At 41.4% G+C, this 27,610-nt stretch overlaps 2 protein-coding genes across 5 annotated transcripts in view; one reads left to right on the forward strand and one right to left on the reverse strand.

The window, feature by feature from the left end:
* The first annotated feature begins 5,761 nt into the window (after positions 1-5,761).
* On the forward strand, positions 5,762-26,265 carry GLDN (gliomedin). The gene is made up of 10 exons (XM_065076455.1): positions 5,762-6,291; positions 9,535-9,586; positions 11,836-11,853; positions 13,023-13,130; positions 14,845-14,991; positions 15,642-15,761; positions 19,180-19,266; positions 19,348-19,473; positions 20,208-20,358; positions 23,671-26,265. Exons 1-10 carry the CDS (start codon positions 5,980-5,982, stop codon positions 24,128-24,130), a joined length of 1,581 nt encoding a protein of 526 aa, XP_064932527.1. The 5' UTR covers positions 5,762-5,979; the 3' UTR covers positions 24,131-26,265.
* Positions 25,563-27,610, reverse strand: part of DMXL2 (Dmx like 2) — a 49,585-nt gene continuing 47,537 nt past the window's right edge. For all 4 annotated transcript variants that reach the window (XM_065076432.1, XM_065076430.1, XM_065076433.1 and 1 more), the window contains one exon: positions 25,563-27,087. In XM_065076432.1, the coding sequence (XP_064932504.1) occupies positions 26,878-27,087 (210 nt within the window). In that variant the 3' untranslated portion in view covers positions 25,563-26,877. The remainder of the gene's footprint in view (positions 27,088-27,610) is intronic.

Below are 27,610 nucleotides of genomic sequence, written 5' to 3' on the forward strand. Positions count from 1 at the left end.
GTCAGCTCTTTGTTAGATTGCACTATGGGCAATATTAGTTGTAGGAGTGATGGATGCAACATACGTGTGATAGAACGTGGAGAGGAGACATTTCTGAAGTAGAGCGGCAACCTTAATGCTGGTCTACTTGATATCCAGCTGGTTTTCATCTTCCAGTCTGGTATCCTTGGTCCACGGAGACATCCACACTTTCCCCTTGGACAGATTCCTGGAGGGTGGGCGAGAGTTCCCATAGTGCACAGACTCCAAATTTCTCCCGTGTTGTTGGAAAACCTTCAGCAAAAAAATGTTCTTTGTTGTTGTGTGTACCACTCTCAATGTAGAGACCATTTAGGTTTGATAATTTGTTTGATAATGAGTGGCTTGGTTTTGGGGTGGCTGAGGAGCGTCCTGTTCTGCGTCTGATTCCTTCCTGAACTGTAGGACCCATTGCAAAAAGAAAGGACTATTTTTCAAGGATAGTTACCTATGAATTTCTCCAGTTCTATTAATTATTTTCAGATCCCAACGGTGTTACAAAGATGTGTCAGATCTGTTGAGCCACTTATCATTTGTAATGTGTCTGGATCAGTTGCTGTTATTCCTGTACTTCAAATTATGAAGGGGCAGGTGTAGCCATAGTGTTTGAATTGTTCTCTTTGACTTTGCTTAAGTCGTCTATGATTCAACTCTCATTTTTTCTAATGTGTGTTGGAGGAATTCTGAGCAATTTTCTGGGAAAAAACTCTTTAGCTGCCAGTGCCCTAATGATGCATCTCTAAGGCATCTTCCTCCAGGATTACTGAATGTCCATTCAAAGACAGTGAAACATTCTGCTGGCGCCATTGAATAGGGCTCTTTGTGCTGCGCCACTTGCGGATGTCTATGGGGTTTATTTTGAATTTTAAACAGCAGCCTGGCTTATCTAGTAAGAAATTGGTTTTCATTGGTTCTTAATTTATGATCTAACATCACCACCAGATATTTCAAAATAACAGCTGGTATACCCTTTGCTCTGCATAAATTTATTTATCCTTGCAACTCTGTATCTGGTAGGAAATGCCTGCAATCAGAGGTATTTCTTAGGGAATATGTTGCTGATTCCTTGAGGAGCTTTATATCCTTGTGCCACTGCAATACACAATGGAAGCGTAAAGGGGCCGAGGTATAGCTCCGGCTTTCACAGATAGGCATTTGGTAAGCACTGACCAGCGATTCCAACTCCTTCCATACAGATTTTTTGTCTGTAAAATGTTGCCTGTAAGGACGATGTCCTATCTAATTAAGTGTTGGCATCATCATTAACTTATTCCAGTACTGTTCAACCTGTAACTTTTTTCTTTTTTTTTTTTTTTAATTTTTAATTTTTTTTTTTAATTGGCTGCTGTTTTGCTAATAATATAAATTTGCTTAGGGTCCATCCATCTGCTGGAATTGAATTCATGATTAAGTCTTCCTGCCAAAGTATAGCAATTAAAAAATAATTCCACACGTCTTCCTATGAATACCTTTTACCCAAGGCTGATATACAAACCCACTGCCTCTGATACAAAATTATCAGAATTATACTATTTTCTGTATATTTTCCTTTAACTTTGAAAACACTTTTTTTCTCTTTTTTTTTTTCTTCCATTTTTCTCTTTTCCTCCCTTCTTGAAAAACAAGCCTGTGTATCCCTATGTTATAATCTGTCTGGAATGTATGTGCAGACAGCGAGTGGGATGCATTCTGGTGTCTGTCACGGGTACGGGGCTGAAGCAATTCTCCAGCTAAGGGGCACCATGGAGCTTGGTGCAGTCCGAGTCTCTGTAAGTCTGCTCTTGTAGCTGACCTACACTTATTGCAAAGACATTTCAAACCTACGTATTCCATTTTTTCTTCTGAACATGAATAGACTAGGACCTAATATGAATTTCAAAATCAAGCCTTTCTTTCTGCATGTTGTCAGAAGCCTTTTAACATTTTCAAGCTAAGCCTTTGCTATAGGAACAATGTTGGTCTTGGTGCCAATCTTGAATTGCAAGTGTGATTTGGACGGGGGAACCGTGCAGCTGCTCAGCTGTGTCTCATGGTTTGAGCAGTGATCAGAGATGGAGAGAAAGGGCATTTATAGCTCTTCCTGAGTCTATCCCGGCTGAACACGGGTCCAACAGTCACCAGCAACAACCGCTCCAAAGGAAAGCACAAGAAACTTCCTGAAAAGCATTAACCATTAATCAGTTTGGGAGTCCTAGTAATGATCTTTCCCTTCTGCTTTGCAGGTTTGGAAACTAAAGTAGATTTGGAAACCTAAAACAAATATATTAAGTCTCTATCACATTTCCTGGGAAGAAGGGTATTCAATAAAATCTGTAAGTTATCATGCGAGGTTGTGAAAGCTTTATACTAGTTACTAGTATATATATGTGTATACTTTAACTAGTTCAGGAAAAAATTACCTTCTTTCTAATAGCATTCATAAAGATTTTAATCTGTATAGCCTTTCAATGGCATCAGCAGAGGAAGTTTGGTTATCTGACTTCTCGGGGCATCATCCCCAGCAACTCAGTCCATCCTTCAGCATGAATTATCCAAGGGAAAACAGCATGGCAGTCCCTGGTGGGCTTTGTTGCTGGGACAGCTGCCTAAATAGATGAGTTTTCAGTAATAACAATCTTTGCAAAGTAAAACAGCAGTGGGAACATGAGTTTAAGTGTGACACCATCTGAATACATTCTCAACCTCAGAATAATCAAGTGATATTCTTTATTATACACATAGTGTGTAATTTGGATACAAAAATACCTCTTATGATAAAGCTATGTTTTATCCCCTGACACTTTATTTCAACTGTGCAACTAAGCTGGCGTTGTGAAAAACATAGATGTGATGTCATATCTACAGTTTGCATATTTATATTGATAGTTTCGTTCTACTTCCCATATAACCTGGGCAGATTTACACCATTTTTGTATGCCATGCTTCACTGCATGTCGGTTATGATGCATGGTTGTGTTAGGACATACTTTAGAGAACCAAATTCTGAAGAGGCAGGAAATAATTGAAATGCTGCTTGCTGGCATTCTGCCTTCCTAAAAAATAAAATAAAATAAAATAAAATAAAATAAAATAAAATAAAATAAAATAAAATAAAATAAAATAGTGATGGGTGCAGGGAATAACAGTTTTCTCACATTGGTGTAGATTACTACTGAGCATATTTTTTCTGTCCTTTTGGTAAGGAAGCAGGAGTAAGTTCCCAGAACTTATGAGCAGCATCCCCAAACTTCCATTCTGTTTTGCTGACCGCCAGTCTACCATTGGGACCTTTGATTTTCGTCATGGAGAGCAGACAGAGCCATCAAGTGTGCAGCTGCATTGCAGTTGATGACAAGTGCTGTACAGATGGACCAAAATTTCAGGTGTGTTATGTAGGGACAATGATCTAGAGGGACACATAGGCCATAGGGTGGTAGCAGAGGATGAGAGGATATGGAGATATTTGAATGAAGTGCTGGTTATATGCTATGGGGAGAGACTCGGGAAGGCACGTCCACAGCCTGGTAAGACAGCGGCTTCTGCCCCTGCAGTTGTTAATAGGACCGTCAGTCTAAGCCTGGGAACCCATTTGCCACAGAACTGCTGTCAACTGGTTCCTGACTTTCAAAAAGAAGGTGATTTCTTGGCAGAAGTGAAACTCTATGTCCCAGCAGAATGACCACAGTACTGCACAGGCTGCCATCTCACCTGCGGTACAGGTAAGAGCTCTGGAGCAAGTGACAGCCTGGGGAAGAATCCTGCAACCCTGCCAGCTGAGCAGGTTCCGTACCTCAGCCTTGGGTAGGATGTTCACAGTGACCCAATGGCCTGTGCTTTTATTTTACCTTATTTAATAAAAAATGCTCAATTTATTTTTATTGTAATGCAGAGAAAATCCTGCAAGATTAGACAGATGGGGAAACAAGAGCGCTGTGTTGCTTCTGTTGTTCTCCAAACGGCAGCTCATGATTATTATACTCTTTTTACTCAATCATTATGCTCTGAAATGGACAATAAAGATGAAGAATTGCTGTTTGTTATGTTACATGGTCTCTGGTGTGCAGTTCTATTTATGTTCTCAGAAAGAAATATTTAGTTTGCTGTTATGATAGATACTTACTAGCTTTATGTCTATGAAATTATAAACTATGCTTGCTTAAGATATGTCTTCTGGGAATCTGAATGCAAGGTCATTCTTTTTCCTTCACAAGATTAATACTATAAGCAAAATTCAAATATGCACTTCTATGATAAGCTAAGATACCAACTGCAGAGCAAACAATCATTCTTGTAATCTTCATTGGCATCAGAAAGACTATTTGCATAGAAGTAGAACTTCATGATAGGTTCAGAACAGTCTGCCAAGGCTCCAGGCCTTGGAGATGATCTTTCAGGCAGTTTTGTGCGTATTTGGTTTTGTTATTATTCCTTAGAATGTCAATATGTGATCTGTATGACGTTAGTAGACTTACATACAATAGATTGTCTGCAACAGTATGGTAACGAGCTCAAGAAGCAATGTAATATTCAAGGAGATTCTGTTTTTTGATGAAGATTTCACTGGAGGCTGGTAGTGGGAGTATAAATAGAATCGGACAATGAAGCTGCACTTCTGACAATGTATTTATGTTGTTGGTTTGTTTGGGGTTTTTTTAATAGCCAAATTAAGTTTTAAATAGTGTACTGGTTTCTGAAAATACCCGTTGAGGCATGAGATTCCTGATCTTGTTTTGTAAAATATAGAAAGCTGAAAAACTTCCTGTGACATGGCAGAAGCTCAGCAGAACGGATCTGAGAGAGTGTAACGGTGATAAGCCAGGAAGGATTTACAGTGAAACTTTTTTGTTTCCATCAGATATTGGCCATACAGGGTGAGAAAGGCATTTTGTATATATTTGCAATACGTATGAGCTACCAAAGAGATCACCATGATCCCGTATTATAGCACACACAAGAGCAGACTCTGAAGTCTCCTATGAGGACAGGCTGAGAGAGTTGGGGTGTTCAGCCTGGAGAAGAGAAGGCTTCAGCGTGACCTTATTGCAGCCTTTCAGTACTTAAAGGGGCTTAAGAGAAAGACAGGAACAGACTTTTTAGCAGGGCCTGTTGTGATAGGACAAGGTGTGATGGTTTTAAACTAACAGGGCAGAGATTCAGGCTAGACATGAGGAAGAAATTTATTCCAATGAGGGTACGGAGACACTGCAACAGGTTGCCCAGAGAGTTGGTTCTGACTTTTGTAACTTCCATATTACTAGTGAAGTCTTCGTATTCAGTAAAATTCTGCTGTGCTTTACAACAGTGTAATTCTGGGTAATTAATTTTCTTATCTTTACTATGAATTAATCAGGAGCAAAATTTGTTATATTGAAGATATCCCATGTCACAAAGGAGTTAGCAGGAGTAATTTGGGAGAAATCTGTGCTTGAGCATGTAAAGCAACAGGTAAAGTGTTATTAGTGAGTGATGTACGATGCTCTGAAAATAGCAAAGTGCTTGTATGAGCTTGTGCTTGTAAGGAGGGATTTTTACTATGCAGTAACACTTATGCTTGCATCACAGCTTTGGGGAATTAAGTTAACGAGAACCTCGCTAGCTGGAAAAAGTCGTGTGCAATTTGAGCCGTGCCAAAGCCGGCTGTGACTGCAGGCCGGGGCGGATACAGGCAGTCCGAGCGTCCCCCTCTGGAAATGACTGACAGCGCCTCCCCGTCCTGCCCGGCTTCACTGGGAGGGGGCGACGTGTCCCCGAGGTGCCAAGAGCCGGTGGAGCAGCGGGGAGGGGGCGGCCGGGCCGCGGTCCCTCTGCTCGGCGGCGCTGCCTCCCCGCGTCCCCCGCCCCGCTCCGCTCCGCACCCCGTCCCTCCGCTCCGGCGGGGCCCGGCGCGCCGCCACTCCCTCCGCCCAGCCAGCGGCCCACGGAGCCGGGGGGCATAAAGCCCTCCCCGCCGGCGGCCCGCCCGTCCGCAGCCACCCCGCGGCGATGGAGGCGGCGGGCGGGCGGGCGCTGCGCTGGCTGCTGGCCGCCGTGGGGCTGCTGTCGGCGCTCAGCGCCGCCGGGACGCTGTTCCTGCTGGCGCAGTGGCGGGAGCTGGACGCGGCGCTGCGGGAGCTGGAGGCGGCGCGGCCCGGCGCGGGCAACGGCTCCGTGCGGGACCTGCTGGGCGCCGCCGGCCCCGGGCGGGCGCCCCCCGCCGCCCGCAGCAAGCGGAGCCGCCGCGGGGAGCGCGCCCGCGGACACGTGCGCGCCGACAACGACGAGATGCTCATGCTGCTGACCTACTCCATGGTGCCGGTAGGGCGGGGGCGCCCGGCCCGGCGGGGTGGGGGGCGGGCACCCGTCCTCCAAAGGCTCCTGCTGGGGCCACGGAAGCGCCGGGGCGTCCGCTGGGGGTCTCTCGGAACACAAAAGGTTTCACTTGAATTTGAGAAGAACCTTCTTCCCAGTGAGGGTGTCAGAGCCTGGCCCAGGCTGCCCAGGGAGGTTGTGGAGTCTCCTTCTCTGCAGACATTCCAACCCGCCTGGACACCTTCCTGTGTAACCTCATCTGGGTGTTCCTGCTCCATGGGGGGATTGCACTGGATGAGCTTTCAAGGTCCCTTCCAACCCCTGACATCCTGGGATGCTGTGACTTGCACAGACCCGAGGCCCCGAGGGGGGACCCGGTAGCTTATTCGAATTATTTCAAATTTGAAAACATAAATGGCTTTCTAGAAACCTATACCAAAAGAAATGGAAAAAAGGCAGGGGTATTTTGTTTGTTTGTCTTTTTTTTGTTTGTTTAATCAGATGTTAGAAAACTTGCTACTCCTGTGAAATATTTTTGTGTGCTGTAGCTACGCTTTTCATCACAACATTTAGTCAAAACTCCTTCCTGTTTGTTTAAGAAATCATCTTGGTGTTTGGCAGCTGCAGCTCATTGTGTCCCATGCAGTAAGAATTGCTTCTTTGAGTCTGAGGGGTCCACAAATAAAATAATTGGAGAAAATATTCAAATCCTGACCCTGAGTGCTGCTAATCCCATTTATTGTTACGTGCTCAGGCTTAAATCATGTATGGCAGTTGGATGACAGCGGCAGTTAAATATGCTACTCTGCTGTCATTAAGCAGCATGTACGGATTCAATGAGTGTTATTGCCCTTTCAAAATAGTACCAAGTGACATTGTGTGTATTTTAACAGCATGTAGCAAGACTTGTGTAGCTTCTCTGTTTAAATCACCACTGTGACTAATGCTGCGTGCAATGTGCTCCATTTAAACGTATGTGTCCTGCAGGGAGCTGCTTGGCGACTTTTTGTGCCATTTTGTTCTTACACATTCCCGTCGAATATTTCTCCTTCTGGCTGCTGCTCTGAAGGGTGGGTGACTGTGTGCAGACCCACATGCCCAAGAGGAAGAAAGTCCTTAGAAAAATTTTCAAGCACCTTGCAGTCCATCGTTTTTATATTTTGTATCCAACTCCCATTAACGCAACGTGAAAACCCGAATGGTTTTGTAGCACTGAACAAGTTTCCTTAGGGTTGGTGAGATGGTCCCTGCTATGTGGGATGGCCCTAGAGCCACGGTCCAGCCCTGTGGAGCGTGGGCCCTGCAGGGCGGTTGTGCCGGGGTGGGATCTCTCGAGTGGGGAGGCACAGATTGCGGCACATTGCGACTACAGGTGTCAGCATCCTGCTGCTCTGCACGGGGAGACCCGCTGCGGCCGCCCTTCAACAGTCTTTGAAATAACTTTAGGCATCAAAAATCATATTTTAGCTTTTGTGGTATGAGTATATTTTTGGTTCTGTGCCTCTTATTTATTTATGCGTTTATAAATATATATATTTATTCTGTAAGAGAACAAAAATAGGAAATTGGCGAATCTGTTGCTGTAGGAAGGCTGATGAGAGGGTAACAGTCTAAGTTTGTGAGCATTAAGTTTGAAAGTGAGATTTAAACCAGTGCAGGAAGTGGCGGCTTATGGATATTTAACGGTCTGAGTAGTTGCTTCATAGTTTGGGTTGTCTCTTTTTCTTTTTTCACCCTTTCTTCATGAGAAAATGAATCTTTTAGCATTTAAATAAGATACTTCTCTGTGTGTGGCTGCTCTTCATGGCAGAGGTGACGCTGGCCGATTGCATGACTGGCGTAGGACTCATCTTCTATGGTTAAGTTGGAGGTTCTAGGCTATTTGCTATAACACACTCACTTCTTGAGTGCCAGGTGTTTTAATTGTCACCTGAATGGCACTGATTGGTAAAAATAATGCTGCTGAGATAATTAGAGGGCTGCAGAGCAAGCTGTAATCGCTTCAGCAACCTCAACAAAACCATTCGGATTAAAATGCAGTTGGAATATACGTGGACAACACATATTTTAGAAATTACAGGGTAGAAGCCAAGTGTTTTCAAGGGGTGTGAGGGGAAAGAGAAAAGCAAATTCTGGTATTCAAAACCAGTTAGCTCTTCTCAGCTTATTTGAATTGAGTCTAAAACTTGTATTTATAAGAGCTCTTCCAGCAGAGTCTGGAATCCAGTAAATTCTCAGCATATATCTGACAGAATTGAAATCCATACTCAAATGTAGTTTGATTTTGCAGCAAAAGAATACGTACCATGAAAATGATTGTCTTCTATTTGAGCCTGTTAGATTTGTCACTTGAAGCTGATGGTGCATTGATTTTAAAGATAATGATTGACAGCAGCAAATAAACTTGCTGGCATTAAATGTCAGGCTGCCTTTCAGATTGACTTGCACTTGGTTTTTTCCGTCTTTTGAGAATAGTGCGTTACGCTATTTGCAAATAGGGTAATTGCACCAAGATGAATACAACAGCAACTCTGGGTAAATTATTGTAGATTGCACAGCCCTGAAATAATAATATTTTTCTTAGCATAAGCATTAGACTTTCCCATAAAGACCTGAGGCACTTCCAGTGCTCGTGTTCATAATATTCTCATTTCTGCTGGATGGTTTGATGAGTGTTGACTCTCAGCATGTGGGGCCGAACATGAAATGTGAATGTTTGCCCAGCCAAAAGCCATGTGTTTTGCAAAGATGACCTGTTAATCGATAAACTTGAGTCTACTCTAGATTAAAAGCACCGGTATGAGTGTCTGTTAGTGCTTGGTTTTTATAAAGCCTGTCATTGTTAGGATGAAGTATTTTGAATGGACGAAGGTCCATTCCACGTTTGTAGATGGTGGTTATTCCAAGATAAGAAATCACTTACTTGGAGTGTAGGTCATCTTTCTTCCTGGATATGCTATGTTGGAAAAGCGTCTACCCTTTAATATGAATGTAAAATAAAATTGAATGTATTATTTATTGGCTGATTTTGGCCTTTATGCCTGCCACTGATAGAGGCAATGGATGGACACCAACCCTGTTTTACAGATGGATGGTGTCACAATGTCAAGGTTGCTCCAAACTGCTTATTCTTATAAGCACAGAGCAGACAGTTGTATCTTTGTTTTTGGAGTTATTTCTGTAGGCCAAGCAAACTAGCTACTGTTACGGTGTGCATTGTTTTCAACTTCACTTTCTTTGCAATATTAGGTCCGAGTGATGGTGGATTTATGTAACAGCACAAAAGGGATATGCCTAACAGGTATGTTTATTGCCTTAAACATTGCACCTATGTTAGCTTTGGAAATGCAGAATTCCAATATTTTCAAAGAACTTGAGGTCGATGACTACGTCAAAGAACTACGCTATTTATTCGCGCAGAATTTACATATCAATGGGGTTATTTATTAAAAAAAAAAAAAGACAATAGGTGCTACTTTGGGACTTATCTGTACCTGCATATTATAAATGTCAGAATTTGAAGAGCTCGGTTGATGACACTTGGAGCTATTTCCTTCCCATGTAGTTTTCATAAGCAAATCTTACAGACTTGGGTGTTTAACACACTAATTGAGGTCTGAGGTGGGTATTTCTGTGTGTGTCCACACACTTCAGGGCTAACGTGGGGTGAACACACAGGGTGTCGAAACTTCCTTCCGTCGCTGTAGCTGCTGTGTGGATGTGTTTGCCCCCCGCCTTGGCCCACGGTAACAGAACATTGGGTTTCACGTGTCACTGCTGAGGGTTTGGAGCATCTGCTGGCTGGGACGAGCTGATGGGAGCATTTTCTATGTTACTTGGCGAAGAAAATGTCAGGTAGTAGCCAATGCAATGGCTGTGGTCTGGCTTCGAAGTCTGTAACAGACTGAGTCATGTGTTCTTTTTGGAAATAAGAAGACTAGAAATAAGAAGACTAGAAATAAGCCACTTTCAGTGAGTTTAAGAAAACGCTTCACTTGCCGTCTGGTTTGTGTTTTCAAATGGCTGGAAGGTCCATTTGGCTCCACTGATTTCAACGTAAATGAGAATTACCACAGGACACACAGATGTGAAATGCTGCTTCTGAAAGTTTAGATCAGTCCTGATGGCAACTGAAGCTGCATCACAGGCAACCTAAGAGTTTGTTTCTTTGGGCTCCCAACTTCGGAATTCATGCTATTTGGTGCCTTCTGCACCTTTTTGCTCTCTTGACGCTACCAAATTCTGTCTCTATGACTGTTTTTCTCTGCTCTAGGCCTCTCTGTTCGCTGGTTTTCCAGGACCTTTCTCATTTCTCTTAGACAAGGATAATCAAGCTCCTCAGTTTTTGAGATGAGGCAGTGATTGAGTGCACTAATGGATGTAACATGGTAGTGTGGAAAAAATGGTCATTTACTGGAAAATTGGCAGAAAGATGGTAACTGCTGTTACTGCCTGTACTGATGAAAAGGGATAATTGCTGTAATGGTATTATAAAATGGTTTTCACTTTACTCGTAATGCTTTCTAATTAATCCTGAAAATTGTCTTCCTTGGGGAAGTCTAGTAATTACTGTTATTTTCTGTCGTAGAGAGTTTTGTTGAAACAATACAGTACTTTGTTGGCTGGAGAAAAATGTTCACAGAACTAATTTGGTTCTTTAATTGCGACTGCCACCTTTCTTTGTATTCTCCTAACCTGCTTTTCCTGTTTGTGGGGTTTCTTTTGGCGCTTTCTTTCTAGGGGATCACATAAGATAAATCTTGTTACAGAGACGTTTTCTTGCTCGCTTTTGCCTGCTGTGCTTTCTTCTCGTTAAGGTCCTATGCTTGAACTAAGAGACAGATTTTATTGTGTTACATGTTGCTGAATAAGTGAAGCAAGTCCCATTTCTAGTACACCAACCGGGTTCTGTGGGGAGCTGCGTCCAGTCTGGAGAACAATTACATGTGAAAAGCCTGATTGTTGATAGGAATGAGAAGACTTTTTTCTTCTTCCTATTCAAATAGTCTGAATCCTGAACTACAATGAAATGTCTGTAAGACACAGAAGTGTAGCGTGTATTTTTAACGTGTATTTGCAACAGGATTTTTAATTGTGACATTCATCAGTATTGTAAAGCTATTCTTCTTCTACTGAAGCAGGATCTTGGAGAACACTTGTATAAATTAAATATAATGGTTGTTACAATGCCATGGATGCAAAGCATGTGAAGGTACCCGAGCCCCTGCCAGTGAGATTACATTGTAGAGGTGCTTGTTTGTCAAACCTGTATCAACTGATATTTGCAAAAAGCAACATGTGTGTGTGTAATTGATTTTAAGGATGTTCTTCCAGTAACTCTGAGTTTCTGCTAATGTTCGAATAGTCAATTTTAATACAAAGCAGTTAAATCTATAGATGTTCATGTTGAATGCTGAGAGGTTTTCCTCCCCTTTTACTGTTATGAACTAATACTAATCAATTCAATCTGGAATAGTTTGTTTGTTTTATTGCTGGCTTAAACTCATAGTTTCTTTTTTTCTTGTTTTCTTTTGCTGCTTCTTGTTGCAGGTCCCCCCGGCCCCCCAGGTGAGACACTCGCGTAATTGCAGTCGTATTTTTGAGTAATTGAAACAGTTACGGGTACAAAACGTTGAAACGTAGAAACGGATCTTTTATGGAATAGTCTTCTTTTGCTGATTAGAACGAGGGAGGGTTGAATGACTGCCTGCCTTCCTAAGTTTTTGTATTTAGGTCAACTTGTGCCCCTTCTGAGAGGGTTGGGGTGATTTAAACATTATACTTCTCTAGTGGAGGAAACAGAATCGTTTCATGTTTGCTAAAACATAGTTTATCAAAACCATATGGAATTAAGAGTGCTTAAGTAGCGTGTAGCTGTAGAGATGACTGTTTATATATATATGTATATAAAAAAGAGTAAACTGATAGTATAATTTAACACCAATAAAACACCTCTTTAAAAATGTTGGTTACTGATTTCACCCACCACCTCCCCCATAGCTTTTCCTTCTTTCTTATTTAACTCTCTGCTACCACTCATGTGGTTGCTGAGCTGTAGAACAGTTACTTGCTCTCTTTCTGTGCTTGAGCTGTGGGTCTGCTTACAATAATTCTCTGTATGAGGAAGGGGTCGGTGCTTTTTGTTTGGGGGGGTTCAGATAGTGACGAAGAGAGAGTGATCGTTCCTGCATCGACTGGTTGTGGTTTGGCACGACAGGACCCTGGACAAGCAGGGAAATGCTTTTCTCGTGTTAGATTAGTCCGACCAGCAGCAGAAGCAACATTGGAGCTTGTGTGGTTTGTGGAAGATGCTACAGTCACCGTCAGATTGAGAGATAGGACGAGTTCCGCTGTCTTTTCCTAGAAATGGAATCCAAAAGGCTGATCACAAGCAACTTACCTTTGTTTTTATAGTTTTTTGTTTGTTGCGGGTGGGTGGGTTTTGTTTGTATTGTTTGCTTTGGTGGTGGGTTGTGTGTTGTGGCTTTGTGGGGTTTTGTTTGTTTGCTTTGGGATTTGTTTGTTTTGTATTTTAATTATTATTATCGAGGAGGATGCTCTATTGGCATGGAGAACAAAATGCTCAATTAGTGGATTTGGTGTGTCTAAAGAATGTATAAATATAAATAAATAAATAAATAAATAAATATAAAAGTATACTATATGTAAATGTGGTAGATTTAAGGATAAATTGCATTTAACAGTGAAAATTCAATTATACTGTTTGATTTGTTCAGGGCCTCCTGGACTGGATGGACTGCCTGGCTACAATGGATCGGATGGAGTCCCAGGTGCTCCGGGACAGAAGGGAGAACCAGGAATAAATGGAAAAAGAGGAAGAATAGGTATATATATATATATATCTATATATATGTGGTAGCTGTTTAAAAACCAAACCAAACCATTCTTACTGTTTTATTTTAGATCTTTGTATGGGGACAAGGGCTTCAATGTTTACAAAGAAGTTGCATGTTACAGAATTCCGTAGCATTCATTTTCTTACGCTAAGCTTTGGTAGATTCCTCCAGACTCAGTCCCGTGAGGAGGGTGCTATACATACTCACAGAATATTGCAAATTAAGGTTATTGAATACATTGTATTGATTTCCAGTATTCTGAAATTCCTACTAAATACTGTTATTGTAAGAACATTTCAGTTCCCTTAACCTGCCAACGTAATGGCCCTTTGACTTCACGTCTTAGAAAAAGCCAGAGTATGGGGTTGGTAGTTGTTGCACATTACCACAGTTTTGGTTCCAGATTCGTAATAACTATGGCAGGAACAGTATGCTTCCATATTTTTCTTCTTTTTTTGCATTATCTACTTAGCTGGTCTTTGAGCAGCTTTTTTATGGCTGAGGAAACTATTTGGCCTAACTTACTGACTTCACCATGACGTGTTTCCACTAAGATCGGGGAGACCCAGCAGCAGTGGTGCTGTTGTTTCTCAGCTGTGCAGCACATCAGCGTGTGTGCAAGTGGGACGGGGCAAACACTGGTGACAGAGGACAGTTGTACCCCAGCGTGCTGGACTGAAAGCCAGGTGGGCTTGCTGGCTGGAACAATAGTCTTCTGTATCCTCCAACACTACACGGCGTGTCTATTTAGTCATTGGCCATGAAAGTGAGAACTAGTCTTCAGACAGTCAGGTGGCAATTGTGCCGAAGACACATTTTACCCCCAAATTGTGATTCCCATTTCACAAAATAAATTTAAATAGTAAAGCAATTAGTTAAAAAAAAAAAAGCGTTTTCTTCTCAAATACTAACAAATCTAATTTATTTGAAACCTCTGCCTGCAAGACATTGACATTTCAGTTTTACAACCACTATGTTTCTCCTAAAGCAAGAGAATACCAACTGCCACCAAAGTAGAGGATGCAGGTGTTTGGTGTCTCGGTTGTGCAAACTCACATTGTTTCCCTTATTGCAGAACTAAATAATGCAGGACAAAGGAATATCTTGTTAAATATTTTACTGTGATTTTACTTCACTACATGGTCAAGTGCAAAATCTACGTGGAATGTAGACTGTTCGTGCTTCTAACAGGCATAGAATGAAGGTTATAAAGCCGTGTGAAAACAATACTAGGTGGCTGTATCTGTGCTCTAGTGGGACAATGGAAAAGATTAAAAGTGCAATCTATGCTGTAAAGTTAGTGCATAACTGCTTGAAGATCAAGTCTAGAGGCACCATGAACATGCTCTTCTGCAGCACCTTGCAAATGTGAAATAAGTGTGTTACTTCACATCTTTCTTTTGTATTCCTGCTTACCCAGAAATTCTCCAGCCAGTGTTAACAAGGCCCAGGTCTGTGTATTTCACGTTCAAAACTCAGAGATCCCTAAGTAAAGAGTGTATTATTTGCAGCACATGATTGTACACCTTCTCCCTTCATATTAGGTTACAGTGTTGTTTTGAAATTGGAACAAAGTACAGCTGTCCAGCTAAATCTGGGCGAAAATGACAGCTGAAGTGAGTATGTTTTGTATTTAAAAAAAATTGTTTGGTGCTTCATACTGGACCAGAGTTCTTGGTACTGAAATGCTCTTTATTTCTAGGTGTGCCAGGACCAAAAGGTGATCGGGGACAGAAAGGAGAACCCGGAGAAATGGGCTTGCCTGGCAAGGACGGTGTGCCAGGAGGAAAGGGCGCAAGAGGAGCGAAGGGCGAAAAGGGGGATGCGAACAATGATGTGATATTAGAAGGTAGGAGGAAGCGCCCTTAGGAGCTTTCTTGTAACTGGGTACTCGGCAGAAAAAGAAATACTCTGCTTCATGAATGGAAACATGAGCTGATCTGCAAGAGCAGGACCAAGCAGCACGTTGTCCTCAGCGAAGTGTTGAGTATTGCCCAGCCCAGGGCATTCTGTTCTCTTTTTAATGCGAGTCTTCAAAAAACTTTGCTGCTTGGCCGTTAGGAGGTTGATGTGTACATGAATTGCACCCTTTCCGGTACACTTCCAGTTGGCCTCCTCCTGCTCTCCTTGCAGTGTAGTTTTATTTTTCTGTTAGAAAATAGGGGGCAGATTTCCGCTCAGGAATAAATGAAGCATCCAGAGATAAGCTGTGTGAAATTATAGTGCTGTAGCCTCTGAAGTTGAGGTCTTACAATACAGTAAGCAAAAGGCAACAGAGCTTTATAACTCTTAATTGTGCCTGTAATGCAGGCAGATAAATTGCCTTGATGTCCTACAACTTGTGATGTTCTGTACGGTTACCTTGCAGCCAACAGCATCCCAGTGAGTTCCTTCTACTGTATTTCTGTGTGCACAAACCCCTTAAGAAGAGAGAGGCTGTTTTAGAAACCTCTCAGAGTCTATGATGTAGACACATACATTTCTCTGCTTTGTACACAGGTGCAAAAGGTGAACCTGGACCAGCAGGGCCCCCCGGACCCCCGGGACCCCCAGGGCCTCCAGGAAAACGTAAAGGTAAAGCACAGCTTCAGGAGAACGTGTACAGCAGCAAATCCACAGGTCAGTTCCTTCCGCTGTTCCTTTTAGTATTTAAACAGTTTCAAGATGAAACCTGTTGCTCCGAGTCTCACAAAGCGGGAAGCAAGTGTTTAATTTTGCTGACGTCAGTAAAGCTGCACGAACTTAAAGCTGAGCACGTGCTTTGTGGAGTGGGTTTCCTTCAAACCGCGGCTGCGCATGGCACAGCAGATACTGTTAAAACCAAACAACGAGTATGCAGATTGCCAGGTCATAGACCGCGTGCTGAGTCCAGCAGCTGCTGCACTTTGGTTTTAAAGTCACTGATTATTATTATTATTATTATTATTATTATTATTATTATTATTATTATTATTATTATGAGCTGGTGGTTTGGATGCTCAGGAATTCGGGTTCTGCAAACGTTGCGGTACGGTGATAACTGTAAATTTTGGTTCGAGGTATTAGCTGGTTATGGAAAGCAAAGAGAAGCAGAGAACAGCTTACTCCTAGCTTACTCCAGCTTGGGAATGGAAGCAAACGTTTGGGTTTGGATCTGCACGCTGGACCTGGGTGGTGTCGCATTCGAGGTGGTTGTTCCAGCCCTGCAATTCTGGGCTCATTCTCCTCCCGGCTGAGATGCTCCTCTTCAGGGACGGCAGAGTGATCCTATAAAGGATAATAGCAAAGGATGGCTCAGTTACTAATCTGTCACATTTCTGCAGAATAAGAGGGTTACTGTGACAGTCTTTGGTAAAGTGGGGTTTATTTTGTAATTGGGAACGTGGTTTCTTGATGGGCGTACCGAAAGGGAGCGGCACAAGGACTTCATGCACTTGCAAGGTGTGAAACAGCAATTTGTGTGTCTCAGCTTTAATAGAGTGACGTGTTTTTATGTCACCATCACTCTGTACAGTTTGCTGAGATGAAAAATCTTTAAAAAAATATTATCATAAATGCTATTAACCAGTGAATATTTCATATGGAGTGGAACATATATCAATTATTTCTGCCTCTTATTTTTAATGTAGCATGTAATTGTAATTTTAGTAGCATGTAGGAACGTCAATGAGGAGATTTTGGGTGTTGAATATCAGAATAGAGTGTGAAGAGCCGCTCAACAACAGCAAGTAGGTAGCTGGAGGAGATTTTCATCGTATTTCAAATTCAGAAATGGATGAACTGTTGTACAAGATATAATTGGAACAGGCACTCAGGTCGCCTCTTTTCAAGTGGTGAAACAGACTGAAGTGCTTTGGAGAAGTTATCTGATGGGTTTGTGATGGACTTTACGTCGCAGTGTCAAACGGGAGCTCTACTCAACTCTGCGAAGAGGAGAACGTCCTCGAGGGGCGTTTGTGCCCGAGAGGCCGTCGGATGAGAGATCTCATTAGCAAAATTCAAAGAGTAAAACAGCGTTTTTAATTAAATATTCGTATCGCTTTGTAGAGAAGAGAATACACATAATGATTTACAACTGTAATTAACTTGTTACATAAGAATACAAGAATGGTTTCTTTAAATTAAATTTTGAATCAGGTCAAAACTTCTTTTCTCCGAAAGAAGAGAATAATGAGTTGGAAGCTCAGGTGTATTTGTTCCTATTTGTTCTCAGTGGTACTGGGAACCGTTTGCTAATTCTAAAAGAAACAGAACGTTCTGATCCACTCCCTTACTCTGCCTTTCCCACCATCCCCAAACAGACCAAATCAATGGGTTTAATATCTTGCAAACTCCATTAACTCTCGGCTGGAATATTTTATGATAGGAATCAGTGGGATATTTATATTTTTATATTTTTTTCTTTTTTCTTTTTTTTTTCTGGGTGAAAAGCACTGCACATTTCCAATAACAGTCTCTGGTTTAATCGTAGTTGCTTTCAGTTTCATGCAGCTGAAAATCCTCAGAGTACTGCAAATATCCTCAAATGCAAGTAGTGCACTCAGCTTCATTACAAACACTGACCTGGTTCTGGGCTATTCTATAGTCCTAGATAAGCTACTGTATAGGGAACTGCTCATTCAGTATTTGACTGTATCGATTAGACTCAGCTCAAGAAAATTTACTGATGCTGAGTGAGTTCCTTTTTGAGATGTTTTGACGATATTTGGAGATCAGAGGCTGGAAGGGAATCCAGAGGGATTGCTGGATTCCAGCTATAGGCACTGATCTTCCCATAGGTGGATTCACTTCTTGTGCCTTATTTCAGAGGGATGCTGTGATCACTTCCAGACTTTCAATGTTGCATCACCAAATGCCCTAGATAAATGTGTAGAAGAAATACGTGTTGTTCTCGATCTATCTTGGAGTAGTTTCCTTCTGCATGAACAAAGAGAGGATGTGACCTAGAGGAGAAAACAACAATGCGGTATAATCTGTCCCTTCTTTCCTGAATGTCACAGTACCCTTTCAGCGTTACTTTACAGCTATTTCGTATTTTTAGTGTCTTTCTCATTTAAATTTCATCATAACCCTGTAAATCCCAGAAAGATACTGGAAGGCAACAATGAAAATGAATGTCTGAAAGAATTTGCAGCCTGCGTGCCAAGCAGAGTGCAATGTGTCAGGAGATGGAAGTACGAATGGAATTAGAAAAGAAGGCTGCAGTGAGCTCAGGATACCTGCAGCACAGAGCTGAGAACTGCTCTCCGTGGCTTTTGACTCTAAGCAAACTGAAATGTGTCGCATTGTTTCATAGACAAAAGAGGTCTGTTTAGAAATGTCCATAAATACTTGCATTCAGACTTTTTTTAATAGTAAAAACTAAGAGAAGGGCCAACCAGTTACTCTGTGAATTATTGAAGGGTGGGGGAAAATGTTGCCAGGTGTTTATTATTTGTGTCTAATCTGAACCATTTCTATCTGTGTAAGGAATATAGTGTATAATATCCCTCAGGCCTTCATATTGCCCCTTTAATAGCATGGATGACTGACCTCCATTCTTATGCATTACGTGCTCAGTGCATGTGTTAGTACTTTATTACTATTTTGGACATTAACAACACAAGCAAAATCTCCGGTGTTGCATACAGAATACACCCCCTCTGCTGGTGTATGTAGCTTTGGGCGAGAAGCTGTTGAATTGAGCCATCGCTCATTCTCAGGAAAGCATTTCTGGTATTTGTGCTAAATCAGCCAGTTGCCGGTTACCTCCGTTGTCTGAAGGTGCCTAAGGAAAGGGGCAGCTCCGTCTTCCTGAGCAGCTGCTCAGACATTCACAGCGAAGGAATTAAATCTGTTGAGCAAAACTGGTTACTCCTGAAAGGTGACTGTCAGCCTGACAAACCACACTAAGTCTTTCCTAAGCTCTTTTCTTGACCAGACCAACCTAAGCTTTTTTTTTTCCACCAGACAAAACAAAATCCGGGTTGTCATTCCTGTATTTTAGTGGAGTCACCGATGTGCACGTCTGTGATGTCAAATATAGAAAAATGACATGTTTTTCCTTTCTGTGTCGCAGCCCTGGGGGAGGCGTGTGCGGTACCAAATGACGACACCCGGGCTGGAAAAGCTGAAGACAGAAGCCCTGGTCCTTCCAGAAAAGCTGGTAAACTGCCACAGAGCATGAGTAACTGCTGCTCACTGTTGGAATGTCCCAGGTAACTGACGTGTGCTTGTTCTCTACCAGAATGTGTCATAACGTCTGTGGGAAGCCCTGTCCACTTTGTCACGGTACAGCAAACGTTTGGAACCTGGATGCGGGAACCCGCCAATGTAAGCGATGAGCGGATTTGGCTCACCATGCATTTTTCAGGTAGGCTGGTAGTAGCCACTGATCCAAAATCAGTTGTTATATTAACATTGCTTTCTTAATTCCTTCAGGCTAAACTAATATTTTTAATCACATATGATGGGGTTTTGCCCACGCCTTTTTCAGAATGTTTTCCATCTTACCTGTCCAATACTTGACCATACATATGGTTATAGACATTTAGACATTTGTAGTGTCTTCAGACATATTCAGAGTCCAAAACAAATTTTGGAAAAAGCTTGAGGATTTCGGTATTTTTGCTTGTTTGATGATTTATTTTTTAATACCTAACCCAAGTTTAAATGCCTGTTGCTCATGCCTTATTATTCTTTCCTCTGAACAGTTTCCTATGGCTTTACTTCCCGAGATTGTAGCTAGGAGTTGTGCCTTTCCATCCAGCTGGGCATGAAAATGAATCTGGTGCTGCATGAACTACATTTAGTGCAGGAAAAGTTCTAGGGCCCAAGTGGAAAAAGGAAATGTTTTCTGTGTATTTACCAACTGTGTTCAGAATTAGGTCTGTGGGAAGCAGGCCCGTGAACAGCACCTCTGATAGATTTGGTTTCTCGATTCTTTTTATTATTCCAGCAAGTTGAATGACAACTGAAAACACAAATGACAATTGTTGTCTGTCAGATTGAGATTGACTTTCAGTAGAGACTGAATTTTAGGGTAGAGACTTCAAAATCAGATGAACCAAACGATAGTCCATTTTTCATGTTTTCCCCTTCATTTAGGAAGCTCTATAAAAGAATATGAGAATTCCAATGCCTTGCTGAATGACACCTACAGGATCGTAAACATCTCAGGGTTCTTTCATGGATGTGGTCACGCAGTACAAAACAATCATCTGTACTATCAAAAGGGAGGAACCAATGTCATTCTGAAGTAAGTAAAATGTAGTTGGCTTAAGGCCAGTGGTGTTGTGGAAGGAGCAATGGGTTAGAGTGACACAAGTGAACCTCAGAAAGCAGACCACTTCCTTGTGCATTTTATGTCTCCTTTTGGTCCTGTTTAGAATAGGAAGAATGGAGGAATGGTTCAGAGTTCTTTCCAGAACAGGACAACTGATTCTTTCCAATCTGTAACTAGAATGTGGGCCCCAAGTCTTCATGTGTGTGTGCAGGTGCTGTGGGAGGGCAGTCCAGGTCCATTGCTCTGCTGTGACAGTTCTTAAGGAGGGTTCAGCTCCACTTCTAAGTGGTAACCTGAGTAGTTACTGCCTGATAGGACAACTGAGCCTGCAGATTAAGCAGCAGCCACGTGCAGAGGTGACAACAGAGTTTTCTTTTGGCTCTCCTGGGGTCCAACAGGTTTCTATGATACATCGCATTGCTGTGGGTGTCTTGCACTTGGATTCCTTGCTGTGCTTGTAATTGTGAGAAAGATACGGGAACGGACTAAGGAATTTGGGGGTCAGAAAATAATATCTGATTTAAAAAATAGCCTGTGCCCCTAGCAGAGTCAGAGTTGGTTCAGCAGCAGTGTGGGACACAGCTGAGCGGTTCTGGGACTGTGACCCCTGTGCAGCCTGGTTTCCCGAGCTCGTTGCTGGGCCGGTGCCCGCGCTCTCGGACGCTGCCCGCGCTGCGGTGCAGGGGATGCGCGGGGGCAGCAGCTGAGGACGTGGCGACCTGCTGAACTGCCCTTCCCGCTGCGGAGGAGCGGCTCCGCTCCTTGATTTCCTTGTGAAAAGAAGTTCCTACAACTCTCCTAATGTATCTCCCTGAACTGAAACTGGGAATCACATCTCTGTTTTTCAGTCTCTACTCAGGACAGAGACAGACAATACAAATCAAAACCAAAACCTCATCTTGTGGGAAGAGCCAAAGGAAGACAGTCCAAGGGCAAGGGAAAGATTGCATCTGCTTTCAAGTTCTCTTACATGACTCTGATGTTTGAGCCAAGAACATTACTATACTTTGATGTCTATTCCCAAGCAGGTGTGAGTGCTGCCTTCCTATATTCATTTGGATGCCAAGGAATGTGAGCAAGCTGCTTGGATTCTATAATATTTATTCTGCCAAAGACAAGTACACTTTTTGGCAACCTCCTTGATCTTTAGGGCTTTTTGTTTATACATCTGTAAAAGACCATCTCTGTCTAAGCAATACCCAGTGACAGGACAGAGTTTCATCAGCTTTGCTTGCGTACCGTTAATTGGGAGATGCCTTCGCGTAGAGATGAACACGGACTATGTGTGGAATTCAAAACGTCTCTAAGAATAGCTGAGAGATGGCCTTGCTGTTCAGTTGTTGGCCCTGAGGTTATTTACCGTCAGCACAGGCTGAATGAGTCTGTGAATTCTGTGACAGTGAAGCCCTTGATTTGGGGCTCCAGAAGAGCTTCTGAGAGGTTTTGTATTGACTTTTGTATTGACTAGAGAGAGAAGAGGTGAGGCCTTGGTGGGTTCACTTTGCAAATGTTGAAAAAAGTATTTAAAAGGAGTTTCCTGTCATATTGAAAAGCTGGTGAAGCCAGGTTTGGCTGACCTTAGGCAGGTTTTCTCAGGATGATTGCTTTGTCCTTTCTTTTTTGTTTCATAACATGCTTTCCCACCTCTGTTAGTTTTAGTTGGCTTCATTTTAGCAACTGGAAAAGTGTTGGTAGCTTTAGTTCCTTGTGGTCGTTGAAAATACTACACTACATCTTGCCATTTACCCCTAGGTGCTGGAAGATTAAGGAATTCTGGAACCATTTGGAGTTCTAGACTGTCGCTGACTGGGGGAGCAGAACAGAACCTCAGGAATGAAATGGTCATTGTCACTTTTCTGCTCCCTTCAGGATTTTCACATGAAAGAGGAAAAGACAGGGTGTTCTGTGTTGCAGATCATGCACATTTCTAATGAACATGTAGATGCTTTTTATCCAGTTGTCTCTTCATAGGAAAAAGGAGGAAAATCTGCATTTCTATGTGATTATTCATGCTCAGGGCTGTCCTTCCAGCCCTTGATGAGGTTATTTAGAAATGTGAAGCAACTGGTGAGATAACTGGCTTGACACACATTCTCAGGTCTTCTCTAGGCTTGAAGCCTTTTGTTTTTATTGTACATACGTGCTGCTGGGATATGGAGCTGCTGTAGACACGCGTTTTAGAAAAGCTGAGGGGAATCATGTAGTCAGTAATTCTTGACTTCTCTTAGGATGATTTTTCCAGCATTTGCTATCAATGCCTCTTCCACAGAAAAAATATTTTTCCAGTATTTTTCCTTCCCTTGTAAGTTCCTGGATCTGGAATGTTCCTGTCATTGAGCCTGTTATTTTTTCTGAAAACTTTGGTAACTGTAGCAGATTCCTGTATTGAGCGATGATTTTTTCTCTACTTGAGGAATGGAGCTATACAGTTAGAATTCAGCCAGTGCCGGCTGCATCGTTACAGAGGCCATTACTCTAAAGGATAAAGCGTGCTCTCTGCCTTTGCTAAAACACTCTGTTATTCAGTAATTAAATGCAAACTGCAACTGTGTCTTGAAGGTAGCTGGTTACCCTCTTAAACTAATAGAGGAGCTCAATTTAGCTGCTAAGTGCCACTGTCCTCAGATTATCATCCTCTTAAGGAATTTCAAGGAATAAGACCAATTTCTTACATCAATCAGAGATGAGACATTGAGGCTGTCCTGGTGGGGGCGGCATCAGGTCAGAATTTTGGCTCTGCAGAAGTGGAATTTTTATTCCTTTGATGTTTTCTTGGGCAAATCACTGCATTATCTGAACTGTTTTCAAAGCTGAACTGGAAGACTAGGTGAATCTGCCCAGAATTCAGGTTGGTTTGGTCAATCAGATCTTCTCTCCTTAGTTCCCACCTAGTAGAAAGCAAACAAACCTCTGTCAGACTTCATTTCACAGGCTTGGGCCTTCACCCGGTATGTAATTCTTTTTCATGCCCATTCCTTTTAGTGATTTCTTTCATCCTGGTGATAATAAAGCTCATAGACTAAATAAAGTGAAACCTACCAAAGCAAGTTCATGGCCTTGTGCATCTTTTAGATTGGTTGTTACTTTGGAATTTTCTCCTAATGTTTTGGAAGGTGCTTTGAGTGGAGAACTTAATCTTAAAAGGCATCGGAACAGTCCTTGAACTCAAGTATTTTCAACAACGCTTCTATCACTAGTGATGCACTCTGAGTTGATTCTACCAAGAAGTGTGTATGAAAATGGATTTTTAACACAACATACCGAATACTTTTTATCTCATTTCAGATTTGGGCTTGATAATGCATCGTTGAGCACACTGCTAATTGAAAATGCCTTATATCATGGTCGTAACTACCTCTTTTCTAACTCGAAGACCTATTTCAACGTAGCAGTGGATGAGAAGGGTCTTTGGATTATATATGCCTCAAGCACAGACGAAAATATAATAGTAGCACATGTTGATGAAGAAACATTTTCAGTCATTCGGCATATCAACACTACATATCCCAAGTCTAAGGCTGGTAACGCGTTCATAGCATGTGGCATTATATATGTTACTGATACGAAGGATATGACAGTAAGTTTTGCATTTGATTTATTGAAAGAGAAGCAGATTGATGCAAGGTTTGAGTTACGGTCTTCACAGTCTGTTCTTGCTATGCTGTCATACAGTTTAAGAGATAAGAATTTGTATACGTGGGAGAATAGAAGCTTAATGATATATCCTGTACATTTTGGCAGATGAAGATATTTTAAAATGTCATGTATGAGAGCCATATTTGACTAAATAGATGATTTCAAGCTATATGATATGCACTTGGGGGTCTCTTCATTTGGTATAATTCTCTGTTCGCTGATGGTGGTTTCTGAGTGTGCATCGAAGGGAGATCAGGCACCTTGTATAAACACACTTCAATTATATAGGCAATTGTCGTCCTTCTAAAAGAAAAGCTGTTCAGTATTGCAGCTGGCACACAGCACAGATTTTGTTTTTCCCCTGTTATTCAGCTGATAATTATATCTAATGTACATTGATTATTCTATGGTCGTGTGTTCAGCAGAGACTATTTATAACTTTCAGTTGCTATTGTCTTATCTGCAATAATTTTCTAGTCAGTGATTATGGTCTAGTATAAAAGTCTAAATAACAAACTTTCGTGTACAAATACCTTTGCCGTGTTCACTTACTACTTTCCACTGATTCTCGGGGAACGTTCTTCTTGGACAGAGATACACAGCTGTTAAAAATAATGGAGATGGTTTTTCAAATGGAAAAATCAGAAAGCTTCAAGTTCAGCAAGTCTAGTGAACTGTTCCATAATCAAAAGCAAAATCCAGCCCAAGTACAAGGAAAATGGGAATAATGGGATTATTAAATATTCACTGTACATGAAATTGTGTTTACTAAATGGAGTGTGGGAAGAAAAGTAACGAGGTATAAAATTGAAGAGAGGAAGTAAAATTCCTTGCCCTCTCTGCCATGTAAATTATACCGCTATAACCTGCTTGTAACTATACTTAACTATAGGAAGGTATATTGATTAAAAACCATCCCCACATTCATCCATACAAATGAAATCACAAAATGCGGGGTATAGTTTTTTTTTGCTGATATTCTTAGAAAAATAAAATACCTGGAGCAGGAATGCGTGTATTCATCATAGTGCTCAGTGACTTAATCTGGGATTAAACTTAATTCAGAGAATGCCCGCTCTCATTCAAATATTTCAGAGCTGTTGGGGAGAAGTAATAGGAAGTTTTTATTTTAATTTTGGTCTGGTATTTAATATTTCTAAATTTAACATTGAAACATAAATCCCTACTGTTTCTTACAGTATCTGTACTCAAAGTCATGCTCCTAGAAAACCCCCACCTGTATTTCTAAGCCGCTTGTGTATATTGGTTAAAGTTCATAAAGCTCATTCAAATGTTTAGAAGCAAAGTATCACTTAAACACCTTTTGGCTGAAAAAATCAGAACCAGCTGTGTTTCTTGCAGCTGCCTTTGGTCATGAAGAACTAAATTCTGGTAACGTGATGGCTTACTAGGACAGCTGAATATAACATGCAAACAGCTAATCTGTTTTATCTCAGTCCAGGCTCAGGCAGTATCTAGTCAATCTACCAGATGTTTAGTTAAATGTATTTAAATATAAGGAAGAGTTCTGGGATGGACTGTTCCATGAAATAAAAGTAATTTATTTAACTTACAAAGGGAAAACTAAACAATGACATTTACTCTTCTTTCTTTTCGTACCTCCTGTACTTCACAGCCTGCGATTTAAAATCACCTTTGGAGAAAGGTGCTTTTTATTCTAGTATATTTTACAATACAGCACAGACATCAAAATTTTCATTGGAGGAATAAGACAGTGTGTGAACATTTAAATACGCAGACATCCGTTCCAGTCTCTTAAGAACGTGGTTGTGTTTACAACAGAAAAATACATCTGACAACAGTAGCTAGTTATATTACAAGCAAACGATATTGAACTCTGCATAGTTTATACAACATACTGTGGTAATAATTTAATTACCAGTTTAATCCACTATTTACTAGATGGCCACATAAAGCCTGACATTCATCTGAATTGTGGCATTATATGTTCCATTGGTATTCTCTTAACAGCTTCATTTAATGAAGTATATTCTGGACAAATGAATTTCCAAACTAAAAGCTGACTAGAATCATGGATGTCTTCACTACAAACATTTAGTGCTTACAATACATTCCTAAAGTAAAGGCAGGTGACCAATAGAAAACACAGCTGTCAAAGAAAGGAAAAGAGTGTGCAAATTAAAACCATCGCATTTAGAAGTGTGTTGATGTGCAAGTTGCAGTATCAACGGTGTATTAATATCAACTGGGAAAAAAAACCCCTCAGCATAAAATGATACGTGTTACACAGTACGTTCTTGATTGCACATTTTCCACGGCATTGCATCCATTACACTTTCTCGCAAAAATCAAATAACACTGAGTACCCTTAATTAAAACTGAACTATTTTACAATGAGAAGTTGTACACATGCTTCAATTAGTGGGAATAACTGGAATAAAAATAACTGGAATCACATCAGAAATGCTTACTGACTTGTAAAGCCACAGTGCTTGTGAAGTGACTGACCACTGTCAGAATCTTTACAATACACTTAGTAAATGCAGCTTGGGGGTTACTGAGCAATAACTGAGCAATAACCCCTCCTCTGACTGTCGACCGTACTGGGTGTAATTCTTTACTTTTACAATACAGTACATGCATTTCCACCCCAGTGATCCTTATGGACATACTCAAAATACACCTGCTGAAAAGTGTTGAGGTTTGGTTTTATTCTTTTTTAAAGGATTTTTTGTAATGTTTTCCCCCATTATACTTGATGCTGCAGTAACTGCCTTGAAAGGAAACTGGATGTTTCCTTTCCACAGTGCATATCACGGTGATTTTAGCCACTTAAAGGGACATTATATAAACCCAGGATTAGCTCCCACCCCACTACAGAATGTCAAAAATGCCGGAGGGTATGTTGAAAGCGCTGGGAAGAACCCTCATTTTCAGCGTGCCGTCTGCTCCACAGGAGAAGATCCGATTGCCTTGCACAGTTTCAATCTGGGTGACTCCAGCACCAATATTTCTGAAAATGGACTGCTTAGCATGTTCATTTTTAAACGAATGAATTAAATTATAGCCAGTCAGTCTCCACACCTGTATCAAAAGAATAGCAAATGACAAAAGGAGATTAAAATTAGGATTTGTATCTTTTCCCTTTTGTTTCAGATTCCTGTTTTAAACCCTATTCAGCAATGATAAAGGGTATTTTTTGTTCCTTATTAGCAACAATTACAAGTCCAAGAGGTCCAGCTGTAAGGAAAGAAACTGCTTTCTCCTTCTCTTTGCCATGGTCTTGTATTTCCCTCCTTTCCTATTCAGGAAACAAGCCCTTTGAAACAGGGACTGTATTTCCGTTTTGTGGGGATTTTTTACTGTTGTTTGTTTCTTACTGCTTGTGGCATCTCAGTAGCCGTCTGGGGCTACAGCACCAAGCAAAATACCACAACTTGGTGTTACAGAAACTTTACGTGATGTTGAGGTTACTGAGCGCCTCCTGTATTAGAAAAATATCCAAAGGTAAAACCAGAACATTTTTAAGAGAGAAAAATAAGCCAAGATTTCAGAATCATATACTTTGCTTTATCAACCTGAAATTCAGCCACACAGCTTAAAGAAA

The sequence above is a fragment of the Columba livia genome, chromosome 11, assembly GCF_036013475.1.
Source record: "Columba livia isolate bColLiv1 breed racing homer chromosome 11, bColLiv1.pat.W.v2, whole genome shotgun sequence".
NCBI classification, from domain to species: domain Eukaryota; kingdom Metazoa; phylum Chordata; class Aves; order Columbiformes; family Columbidae; genus Columba; species Columba livia.